The sequence below is a fragment of the Cricetulus griseus genome, chromosome 5, assembly GCF_003668045.3.
Source record: "Cricetulus griseus strain 17A/GY chromosome 5, alternate assembly CriGri-PICRH-1.0, whole genome shotgun sequence".
NCBI classification, from domain to species: Eukaryota; Metazoa; Chordata; class Mammalia; order Rodentia; family Cricetidae; genus Cricetulus; species Cricetulus griseus.
Window position 1 is genome coordinate 177,206,203 of NC_048598.1, and position 13,253 is coordinate 177,219,455.

Here is a 13,253-nt window from a genome sequence, read left to right on the forward strand (position 1 = left end):
TACTTCACACTGAACACCTGAAAACACACAAAAAATCCTGGTCAATAAATCATCACACATGTCCATTGTCCCTCAGATTAATGTCCACTCACACAGTCAGCATCTACTGCTCTCCATAAATTACCTTTTAAAAGAGCAACAAGAAAAATGCAGCTCAGCCCCAACTCCATGCTGATCCCTGAGTGAAGTCTTGGGATGCACAGCTGAGCTTCTCTGTCTGAGCTGCGAGGTCAGGACTAGGCTGCTTTTCAGGAGCAGAGAGAGTGCCCATTTGCATGTCTTCCTGCTTTATAGCAAGCTCTGTAGTGGAGCCTGTATTTGTCAGGTCCAGGGTTCTTTGTTAATTTTCTGGAGGAATCAGATCATAATGTTAATGTTGGGGAATCGATTAATGAAGTTACTGTTGAGGAAATGTTATTAAATTATATCATTTTCAAATCATCTCCTATTATCCCTTTTTCTATAAAGACTCATTTTCATGTTCATTTCAACTCAATTCTCCACAGCTGTGATTAGGAGAGCAGTGACATTGCTTTGCAGTCCTCATTATTTGTGATGCCAGCACTACTGTGTGGACCTCATTCCTGGTGAACTTAAAACTCCTTACATAGCTATAGCTTTGTGAGCAGCTGCTTCCTGAGTTTGGGAAACTCCCTTTCTGTATGGAGGTCATGTGACATGCCTGAATTCCAGTGTTCAGCTAATCACATGCATGAGCCTTTTCCAGACAGTCTGTGTATTTCTTGTTTTATCATCTAATTCTGTTTTCCTTTGCTGCACGTTTACCTATTTGTCCCTAGAAGTGGTGAGTGACTGAGAAGCTGAACTTCAAGGCAGAGCTGAGCTTTGACTTCTGTGTCTGCAGGTGGCCCTGTCAGAGGAGCAGCAGGGGGCAATTGAAGTTCAGGTGTCACCTCACCAGGAGGTGAAGCCCGGATGGGTGAATCTCTGATAGGCAAAACCTGGAGTCTACAGACTACAAGATGTCTTGTACTTCTGCTGTTCCTTTTCATTTTTTCTGCTGCCATCTTTCTCTGGTACCTGGCATGGTGTGAATGGGTGTGGGGAGACCCCCACTGCCTGTAATACAGTGTGTTCTCATGTGTAAACATCCCATTCTACTGGACATTTTTACCTGTGCATTCTTTTGAATAAGATTTCTTCTTAAGCTGTACTGTCTAATTGATAATAATAAACATAGTTTAAATATTCTTTTGATAATGAAAAATAAATACAAGGAAGTGCCACACAGCTAGGGCTTACGAGTTTCACCTCCATGGCTACTTAGACTGTAGTTTGGTTAATGAATAAGGAAAACAATTGAGTCCCTGGAAGCCAGGCTGTCTCAAATTCTTTCAATCTTAATGTTGAAAGATGCATTCACAGGTTTTGGTGTGCATCAAAGCTGCAAACAAGCCTGAACATAACTTCAGGTTGGATTAGATTATTTGATAATAGCTTTGAGATGGAATGTCCCAGAAAATAACTAAAGTTCACAAGGACACATAGTTGAGTTATGAATTCATTAGGTTAAGGTCACAAATACAAAGCAGCCTCATTTTTATTACCTGACATGCTTTTATGTTCAGGAGGGTTAATGATCAAAGATGATGAATAATATCTTGTACAAATTTCTTCCTTAATCTCTGATATAAAAAGTAATGATGATGGTTTTCATGTATAAATTTAGATTTTTAATTCTTTTAATATTTCTTATGTGATTACCTTTCAAAATAAAGAATTAAATGATTGATCCTTTCCTTGTAGCCACAAATTGCAGTCTGCCACTTAAAGAACAGCCTGAGAATAATACCTCGTTTGCTTATGCTTTTAATCTATAACAGTTTGCTTGGGTATGGTTGTATATGGCTTACATTGACAATTTTCTTCTCATCTGTAATATTTAAAATGTCTAATCATATAAGAGATATGGAAAATATGCTGTTCTATTTGCTTATATTCATTGTAATTATTCTCTTGAAAATCTGAGTGTAAGCATATTGTAATTTTTATATTGCTTGAAAGATTTTGCTGGGGTATAAACACTGTAAGGAAAATAAGAATCAGGAGGCAGAAAACATTAAGAGAGAAATAAAGGACATTTCTGCATAGAAATGAGACAAGAGAATAGAACTCAGAAAAAGCATAAAGAAGGAAACAAATCATCAAGAGAGTGTGCATGTCTTTTCCCTTAACCCCCTCAGTTAAAATGCCAAAGACCCTGACTCCATGGATTCTGTTTGAGCCTTGTGTTGCTGTATTCTGGGACCCAGGCAGGAAACAAGTCCTCCAGGTGACCTGCTCAACCTCCCAGAAGGACGTCCTCACTTCCATCACACATTCACTCCTCTTTTGTTTCTCAGTCTCCTGTCCCAGAAATATAAGTCCTAATTTTCCAGGGGTCCTTAAGTCAGGCTTTCCTTTTCTAGAGGCTACAGAAGTTAACATAGGGGATGCACATCTGTTTGATTTCTCAGTCAATATATTTAATTATAATTAAAGACACCAGATTGCTCTGTGTGCAGCCTTCACTGTTTGAGTGGTGACTGACATGCTGACAGGACAATTGAACCTGTGGCTCTTATATCTGTTAATTTACTAATTCACATTTGAATGGGCTCCAGGTCCAGAACTGTAGATGACCCAGCTGAGCTCTAGGATATCGTGGGGGAACAGTGTTGGTCTCCGTGTTTAAAAACTAGAGTCAAGCAGAGTAGAATACAGGTCATCTACAGTTCTGGACCTGGAGCCCATTCAAATGTGAATTAGTAAATTAACAGATATAAGAGCCACAGGTTCAATTGTCCTGTCAGCATGTCAGTCACCACTCAAACAGTGAAGGCTGCACACAGAGCAATCTGGTGTCTTTAATTATAATTAAATATATTGACTGAGAAATCAAACAGATGTGCATCCCCTATGTTAACTTCTGTAGCCTCTAGAAAAGGAAAGCCTGACTTAAGGACCCCTGGAAAATTAGGACTTATATTTCTGGGACAGGAGACTGAGAAACAAAAGAGGAGTGAATGTGTGATGGAAGTGAGGACGTCCTTCTGGGAGGTTGAGCAGGTCACCTGGAGGACTTGTTTCCTGCCTGGGTCCCAGAATACAGCAACACAAGGCTCAAACAGAATCCATGGAGTCAGGGTCTTTGGCATTTTAACTGAGGGGGTTAAGGGAAAAGACATGCACACTCTCTTGATGATTTGTTTCCTTCTTTATGCTTTTTCTGAGTTCTATTCTCTTGTCTCATTTCTATGCAGAAATGTCCTTTATTTCTCTCTTAATGTTTTCTGCCTCCTGATTCTTATTTTCCTTACAGTGTTTATACCCCAGCAAAATCTTTCAAGCAATATAAAAATTACAATATGCTTACACTCAGATTTTCAAGAGAATAATTACAATGAATATAAGCAAATAGAACAGCATATTTTCCATATCTCTTATATGATTAGACATTTTAAATATTACAGATGAGAAGAAAATTGTCAATGTAAGCCATATACAACCATACCCAAGCAAACTGTTATAGATTAAAAGCATAAGCAAACGAGGTATTATTCTCAGGCTGTTCTTTAAGTGGCAGACTGCAATTTGTGGCTACAAGGAAAGGATCAATCATTTAATTCTTTATTTTGAAAGGTAATCACATAAGAAATATTAAAAGAATTAAAAATCTAAATTTATACATGAAAACCATCATCATTACTTTTTATATCAGAGATTAAGGAAGAAATTTGTACAAGATATTATTCATCATCTTTGATCATTAACCCTCCTGAACATAAAAGCATGTCAGGTAATAAAAATGAGGCTGCTTTGTATTTGTGACCTTAACCTAATGAATTCATAACTCAACTATGTGTCCTTGTGAACTTTAGTTATTTTCTGGGACATTCCATCTCAAAGCTATTATCAAATAATCTAATCCAACCTGAAGTTATGTTCAGGCTTGTTTGCAGCTTTGATGCACACCAAAACCTGTGAATGCATCTTTCAACATTAAGATTGAAAGAATTTGAGACAGCCTGGCTTCCAGGGACTCAATTGTTTTCCTTATTCATTAACCAAACTACAGTCTAAGTAGCCATGGAGGTGAAACTCGTAAGCCCTAGCTGTGTGGCACTTCCTTGTATTTATTTTTCATTATCAAAAGAATATTTAAACTATGTTTATTATTATCAATTAGACAGTACAGCTTAAGAAGAAATCTTATTCAAAAGAATGCACAGGTAAAAATGTCCAGTAGAATGGGATGTTTACACATGAGAACACACTGTATTACAGGCAGTGGGGGTCTCCCCACACCCATTCACACCATGCCAGGTACCAGAGAAAGATGGCAGCAGAAAAAATGAAAAGGAACAGCAGAAGTACAAGACATCTTGTAGTCTGTAGACTCCAGGTTTTGCCTATCAGAGATTCACCCATCCGGGCTTCACCTCCTGGTGAGGTGACACCTGAACTTCAATTGCCCCCTGCTGCTCCTCTGACAGGGCCACCTGCAGACACAGAAGTCAAAGCTCAGCTCTGCCTTGAAGTTCAGCTTCTCAGTCACTCACCACTTCTAGGGACAAATAGGTAAACGTGCAGCAAAGGAAAACAGAATTAGATGATAAAACAAGAAATACACAGACTGTCTGGAAAAGGCTCATGCATGTGATTAGCTGAACACTGGAATTCAGGCATGTCACATGACCTCCATACAGAAAGGGAGTTTCCCAAACTCAGGAAGCAGCTGCTCACAAAGCTATAGCTATGTAAGGAGTTTTAAGTTCACCAGGAATGAGGTCCACACAGTAGTGCTGGCATCACAAATAATGAGGACTGCAAAGCAATGTCACTGCTCTCCTAATCACAGCTGTGGAGAATTGAGTTGAAATGAACATGAAAATGAGTCTTTATAGAAAAAGGGATAATAGGAGATGATTTGAAAATGATATAATTTAATAACATTTCCTCAACAGTAACTTCATTAATCGATTCCCCAACATTAACATTATGATCTGATTCCTCCAGAAAATTAACAAAGAACCCTGGACCTGACAAATACAGGCTCCACTACAGAGCTTGCTATAAAGCAGGAAGACATGCAAATGGGCACTCTCTCTGCTCCTGAAAAGCAGCCTAGTCCTGACCTCGCAGCTCAGACAGAGAAGCTCAGCTGTGCATCCCAAGACTTCACTCAGGGATCAGCATGGAGTTGGGGCTGAGCTGCATTTTTCTTGTTGCTCTTTTAAAAGGTAATTTATGGAGAGCAGTAGATGCTGACTGTGTGAGTGGACATTAATCTGAGGGACAATGGACATGTGTGATGATTTATTGACCAGGATTTTTTGTGTGTTTTCAGGTGTTCAGTGTGAAGTAAAGCTGGTGGAGTCTGGGGGTGGCCTGGTGAAGCCTGGAGGGTCCCTGAAACTCTCCTGTGCAGCCTCTGGATTCACCTTCAGTGACTACTGGATGACCTGGTTCTGCCAGGCTCCAGGGAAGAGGCTCGAGTGGGTTGGAGAAATTAATAAAGATAGCAGTACCACAAACTATGCACCATCCGTGAAGGGCCGGTTCACCATCTCCAGAGACAATGCCAAGAACACTCTGTACTTGCAAATGAACAGTGTGAAGTCTGAGGACACCGCCACTTATTACTGTGCTAGACACACAGTGAGTGATCTCAGTGTGAACCCAGACATAAACCTCACTGTGAGGCCGCTCAGAGCAACCAGGGGGGGCACAGCACACACAGAACACATGTTCATCCCACAGACTATGAAGACATAACTGAGCAATCTTCTCACCGGCTTAGGCTGCTTTCATCTTTATAGTTCCCAAGAAAGTCTCTCTAAATATTTGTGCTGTTTGTTACTGTGGTCCTCAATACATCTCCTTTGTTTCTGCTGTTATATAAGAAACATGGATGCTCCTGTGTCTTTTTTTTTCTCAGATTCAAGCAGATCCTCAGTCAGATTTCTTTATTAGAGTAGCATTTATATTTAAGGGGAAATCAAGGGTAAGAAGGGGCCCATTACAGGTGCACAAATGCTCCCAAGGCTCAAACCTCCCCTCCCCTCCCTGACAATGGTGCACATCAGGTTCAGACTTGATCCAGCTGTGCTCTTAGGTAATTCAGTTTATTTCTCCATGAATATCATCTCTGCTCATCATGGGTTTTGTATAAACTTGTCCTTCAGGAAAGTTATTTCAGTGTCTGTGTGGAGATGGTATTTCGAGGATGGTTTATTGTCTTCTAATTGACCTGAATATGGGGTCACACCACCAGGAAGGCATTGAACATCTGCATCTGATCACATGATAATGTTCATGAGAAGTGAGATCTACTCACCTAGAAAATCTCTCACACACAATTGGGCATTTTATGTAAATCTAACAGAGATCACTTTATGTCTGGGTGTGTCACATTAGCAGTGACAGAGCCAGATCATTTCTCTAAGAGCCACAGAAATTCCAGCTGTGTCCTCTGAGAAGTTCCTCTCACTGTGCAAAAAACTGAGAAAGTTTGTCTTAGTAACTTTTGTGTAGCTGAGATAAAACAGCAAGACCAACTGTGATGAAGGAAACATGTAAGGAAAGAAAGAACTTAGTTGAGATTATGGTTTCCAATAATCTAGTCCATAGTTTCAAACTAAAGGCTGAGTGGCTGGAGCAGACATTGATGGCTCAAGGTTTGATCCACAAGCAGGCACAGAGAGGCACACTGACAAAGCCATGAATGTGAAGAACCTTTAAGCCTTCCTCCATTGACTCACTTTTTCCAAGTAAGAGGAGGCATAATCTGGACAATATCCCTGAAGATCTCATAGAATAACAGTCAAGGAAGCACCGTATGTATTTCTTTGGAGCCCTATGGCCTACAGTTGACAGCTGAGTCTCTAAAAAAAACTGTATCTCAAATACACACAGCCCAAGGATCAGGAATAAATAAACAAGACACAAATATGAGATTTGCAGGAATGAAGAAATGGATACACATCCAATCAGCCAAGTCAAGATCTACAGTTATTATTGTATTGATTTTTTGAGACACAGCTTCTCATTGAAACCAGTATTAATAGGGATATCTCCAAGAGCCAATAGTTAAAATCTGAAGCACCTGCTATGTCTCACTTTGCAAAGACATGGGAACAAACCTTCAGTGTAAACACAGACACAATCCTTCCTGTGCTCAAGACCAGTAGAGACAATGAAGTACTACTGAGGCTGCTGGGAACTAGCAGACATCCTTTGGAGTATAGTAGGTTGGGGACTGTCTCATGTGGTTTCTCACAAACAGGCTTATAGCTGTTTAGATGTTGGAATAAGTGGCTTCCCCTTCCTGTTCTAACAATACTTCAGAGGCCCCCTGCAATGTCACATTTTATAACTACTATTTGTTTGGTTTCTAATAAGTGTATCAGTTTTTACCCATGGGGAATCTAAAGCATCCATTTGGCACATTATATATGATGAAATAAACGTAAGAATAAACCTTTCCAAATCTTTCAATGAATCTGTCATTCTAATAGTTGGTGATGGTTATTAGCTCAATTGGAAATCTAAGGGAATTCTAAATCATCTGAAAACCATTCTCTTAATTAATTAATTAATTAATTTTTTTGGTTTTTCGAGACAGGGTTTCTCTGTGTAGCTTTGGAGCCTATCCTGGCACTGGCTCTGGAGACCAGGCTGGCCTCAAACTCATAGAGATCTGCCTTCCTCTGCCTCCCGAGTGCTGGGATTAAAGGTGTGCGCCACCAACACCCAGCCCATTCTCTTTATTTTATCACAGGTTGAGGAGTAGCCAGAGCTTCCGTGATTAATGTTATTTTACACAGTTGGTGGAACAACAAGTGGTCTATGTTTCAGGCTTCCAACATGTGAGTGTCTATAATAGGGCACACATGGTTATTATTTTCATACAATTATTGTTTGAGATTTTGATCCTTGTAAAGATTACTTTCTGACTCAGTGTTCCATGTAGTGATGACTTTGAAGGTGTGTTCTGTACCTTCAGCTTGTGGAAATGTCTGAGTGACCATTGGGGGAAATGCTGGACACACCCGCTTGAAGGCTGGCACAGGTGACGCTGACCATGCACACTTGGGCGTGGTCAGAGTGATATAGCAAGGCTTTAAATACGAGGGTCACATGCATGCTGCTCTCTGTTCCCTCTCCTGCCTTGTGGTAAAGGACTGGCTCCGTAGTCTGAGTACTTCCTAATAATCAATCTGTTTTTCACACTAGTTCTGACTCCATTGTGATCTGCATTAATTGTTGGCCTCATGCCAGATGATGTCACCTACAGTCTCTCTCTAACTCCCTTCAATTGGACACAGAGGTCCTCATCACAGTTTTCTGCTAGTGTTTTCTTGTTCCCATTGCCTGCATGCTCACTGCTGTGATCTCTGATGCAGCTGAAGGTAGGAAAGCTGGAGTGTTTACCTGTGAGTTAGAGAAGATCAGTGGGAGAAGTGATGGTTGGTGTTGGTTCAGGGTTAAGGATTACTGTTTTGAAGAATCTGGAAAAAAAAGAAAGTCTACTTTTCCAGGCCTTAGCCTTCTCTGGATACTATGATAGTGACCTCAGCCATGTGTTAAGAATTTTGGTGAAGAAACAGACTATAGAATGTAGGATTACTGAGATCCAGATAATCACAACTCATTGAACAGTTCAGTGTAAAGGTGAAAACCAAGATATCCACTGTTAGTTCCCTGACACCAGGGAGAGGCCAGGTCACATGGCAGCCAGTGACATACGGTGACCATAGTGAACCTGGAGACTGGGCAGACTGTTTACACGGGGAGTGTGCAGATTAGTTACTCAGTATCTCCTAGATGTACTAAATAAAACACACAAATTCTTGAGCAATATCTAATGAATGTAAGATGACCTATTTCTGCTTTTATTTGGGCAAATAATTCAACAACTCTATGAGCCCAGTTGATACAAACCTTAAAAGCACCAGCCAGGTCTCCTGATTATGGTCAGTGAGAACAGAGTTTTAAACAGGCCAGGATGGAGAGGCCACAGCATGACTGATGCTGTGACAAGTTTATTATTTTTAAAATCAGAATGATAAGAGTATAAAAATTGTAAGGACAGCAGGGGGCACAATGGAGACATCAATCATTAGGATGGAAATCAGATGATGATTGGAGGGACTCCATAGCCCCTGTGGATTCCCTTCTTAAAGACTATCAGCTGAACAACACCTGATACAGTTGATATGTGAAGTCAAGAATTTTCAAACACAGTAAAAATTCATTGTTAAATATTGCATAGATTTGTATTTTCTCAGCTTATAAAAATATTTATTCATTTTGGATTTTTGTAAAACTTTTTCTCTAGAAAAATATTGTGATGAAATTCTATGCCCAATCCTCTCAGATATTTTCCATATTCCTACCAGAACTCTAAAGCCTTTTTCTATTGAAAGCAAAAGAATATACAAAAAGAAAGGTATTTAGATAAAGAAAAAAAATCACCAGTAACAAACACATGCAACATGCTGAAAAATAAAACATTAATATCTTACAGATGAAAGAGTGAAATTTCTTCCAGTTTAGGAGGTTTTGAAATTTCCATTAACAATTTTCATCATCACTACCAACACCTGTGAATTTGTCAGGGAAATTAAATAATTTCTCAGGTTGGGATTCTATTTGTAAATTGAGGGATTAGGCCTTGATGTTATATCCACAGCATCTGCACAGGTCTCAGGAATGGCCTCTTCCTCAGACAGGATGAGGATTTGAACCTCAGCATCCTGCTGCCTGACCCAGGTGTCCTCCACCTCCTTCTTCTCCAGCTGGACTAGGTCCTTATCTAAGAAGCATCCTGCTCATGAATATGCAAATCATGTGAATCTATGTGGTAAATACAGGAATGTCCACACCACCAACAACATATGATCAGTGTCCTCTCCACAGTCACTGAGCACACAGGTCCTCACCATGGGATGGAGCTGGATCATTGTCTTCCTGGTGACAGCAGCTACAGGTAAGTGTTCCAAGTTCCAGACATGAGGAGCGGCCATGTTCTCAGGTGACAGTGACATCCACTCTGCCTTTCTCTCCACAGGTGTCCACAGCCAAATCCTCCTTCATCAGTCCTCTGCTGAGCTGGTGAAGCCTGGTGCCTCAGTGAAGCTGTCATGCAAGGCTTCAGGCTACACCTTCACCAGCCACTATATGAGCTGGGTGAAACAGAAGCCTAGACAGGGTCTGGAGTGGATTGGATGGATTGACCCTGGAAATAGTGGTACTGGCTACAATCTGAATTTCCAACACAAGGCCACATTGACGGTAGACACATCCTCCAGCACAGCCTACATGGAGCTCAGCAGCCTGACATTTGAGGACTCTGCAGTCTATTACTGTGCAAGACACACAGTGTTGCAAGTACATCCTGAGTGTGTCAGAAAACCTGGAGGGGCAGGAATCTGCCCTGGGACTGAGGTGACAGAGGAGATCACCCTGGAGAGTAGCTCAGAAATAATCACTTGAGTGACGATTTTCCTTCCTCCTCCTCCTCAGAGTCATAACTGTGTTTGTCAACTTTTCCAAGTTACAGATATAAAGAAAATGATGCTGAATGAAGTCCTGTGAAAATCTCCATTTACATGTTCCTTCTGTAATGAAAGACAAAGAGGAAAACTCTGATAATGCATAGTGAAAAAGATACCTCTGTATTCAAGGAGAGTGGAATATCAGATGGAGTAACTTTGAAAAAAATAGAATATGAATTACAGGGAATGTCCAAATAAACAACATGTGACCTAACCAAACACCTCACATATTTTCAAGTCTTAAGAAACTGAATGTGTGTTTTTATCTCAGACTGGATTGTTAGCTACAATCATCACCTGAAACCAGTTTAGTCATCAGTAGGAACAATGATTGATGATCTGTGTCTGCCAGGCTCCAGGGAAGGAGCTGTAGTGGGTCTCAGTGGTTACTGATGGTAACAGTGAACATTACCCAGACTCCGAAGGACTTACTCACTGATTGCTGAGACAAGTCCAGAAACACTGTCTATCTCCAATGAACATTTGAGATTTGAGGACCACTCCTGTGTATTGCTGTGCTGGAGTCACCGAGAGGGGACATACATGTGAGCTCTGACATAAACCGTCCACTGATTGGCTCTCTGCTTTGTGTTTGCATTGAAGACATCAGCTTTCAGCTTTCTGCTTTTGCCACCACTCCTGTCCACACAGAAGCCTCCTTATAGACCCAGTTAGCACTAAGACTGGGTAGGGTTTCTTCTTAAGTCCAGAATCACCATCCGAAAAACCTGGAGTCTACAGCAGGAACAGTGAGGAGGAAGAATACACAGGAAGTACCAGGAAGGAGGGACAGAGGACGTGAGGAGGGGCTGGGAGGGCACAGCATTGTGGGACATGGATGGGAAGGATCAAAATACATCATCTGGCAAATTATTTTAAAAAAAGAGAAAAAATACACAGAAGTCCATGGGACTGGAAAAATTTTATTTTCTTTGTTGGGATTTGAGAGACAAACATTCAGGAAACAAATTTCTTGCCAAGGATTTGTCAGCCCTTAGTTCATCAGGAGCCTCATTTGATTCAAGTCATCACTGCATACAAAGCACAGTCCTGGATCATCAGGTGTCTGGGCTGAGAACAAGGTTCTTTATATAGAACAGCTGGGCACCAGGACCCTGAAATCAGCTGAGGAAACATCAACTGAAAATTTCCCTAACACTTTGCTCTTATCACTTCTCTGGTGAAGTGAAATTGATCATTTTGTTTCTTACAGTCATTCCTAGGGTTATTAAATTGATACATTCAAATGCTTTCAACTCTGAAGAGATATGATGAGGCCAATCTAGAGCTGCAGGTTCATTTTTATGTGCGCATCCCACCCTGTTACACATCTGTCATAATCATCCCTGGAGAATTGTCCAGCTGATACTGTGAGAAGAAAGTCACTGATATGGCAACAGCTACTATGCACAGGGGCAGAGAGCTCAAGGGGAAGCAGAAGTCCATATCCACACCGGTGACCCTGGTGAGTCCTACACATCAGCTAGACTCTGGTTCAGGAGCAAATCCAGACAAGATCAAGCTGATGCCAAGGGAATGCAGGTCAGCAGGTAATACTGGCATCTCAGACACTCAGGGCCTAAAGGAGCAGGTGCCAACAAGGGACAGCAAGGGAGGTTACTGCCTTTCACTTTCCCACATATAACCCCATGATATATACGAAACCTATAAGAGAAATGATTTGATCATTTAAGGGCTGATGCATAAATGACTTCAAATCACCAGCACATTGCTGTTAGTTGCTTTAATGAGGTCCCTTTACCAGAGAATGCCACAAAAACATTAATGCCACAATCCACAAACCCTCTTAGCTATAACAAGCACAGTTTCTCTAACAGTAGATTTAATTACTCTGTTGCACAATTAGGACCCAACTCTCCCTTCTAATAAGGGGTGGATATTCCAAGGGTCCACATGAGACTGATCTCACATCCACCAAGGAAGTCCTACATTCTCTGGAAAATTGAAGAGCTAGGAGGACATACAACCTTGGAACTGGAGATGAGGTAACAGATTCCTCTCCTTCCTGAGGCACATGCACTCTTTATTGCTTTTCCTAACAGATATTATACAGGAAGCACAATGAAAATAAATTAATGCTGCTAAAATATTTATTACAAATACAATATGAGTAACATTTTAATGAAATCATGGTCCTCACTACTTCTGTCAGACATTTGCACCATTACCTGCTGAGCCAAGGGCTCACACACAACAGAGCTTGAGATAAAGAAGGAAGATATGCAAATACAGCCCCCTCTGCTCATAAAAACCAGCCCTGCGCTGACCCTGCAGGTTAGGCAGAGGACTCTAACCCTGTCTTTCCATTCAGAGATCAGCACTGAAAACACGACAATCAACATGGGGTTGGGGCTGCACTGGGTTTTCTTTGTTGCTCTTTTAAAAGGTAGATAACACGGGATGCTGAGTGTGTGAGGAGACATGAGTGAGAGAGACGGTAGGCTTTGTGACAGTTTCTTCATCAGGATCCTCTCTGTTTGCAGGTGTCCACTGTGAGGTGCAGCTGCTTGAGTCTGGTGGAGGATTGGTGAAGCCTTCAGGGTCACTGGAACTCTCCTGTGCAGCCTCTGGATTCACCTTCAGTAAGGCTGCCATGAACTGGGTCTGCCAGGCTCCAGGAAAGGGGCTGGAGTGGGTTGCTCCCATAGGCACTAAAGTTATAATTATGGA

At 41.2% G+C, this 13,253-nt stretch overlaps 2 gene segments (V, D, J or C); both read left to right on the forward strand.

Annotated features, from left to right (window-relative positions):
• Positions 1 to 5,197: 5,197 nt before the first annotated feature.
• Positions 5,198 to 5,778, forward strand: LOC113835787. The segment is given in 2 exon segments: positions 5,198 to 5,243; positions 5,351 to 5,778. Coding segments are annotated over 2 exon segments (474 nt in total).
• Positions 5,779 to 9,948: 4,170 nt separating this feature from the next.
• LOC113835786 lies at positions 9,949 to 10,500 on the forward strand. The segment is given in 2 exon segments: positions 9,949 to 9,994; positions 10,076 to 10,500. Coding segments are annotated over 2 exon segments (471 nt in total).
• Positions 10,501 to 13,253: the final 2,753 nt, after the last annotated feature.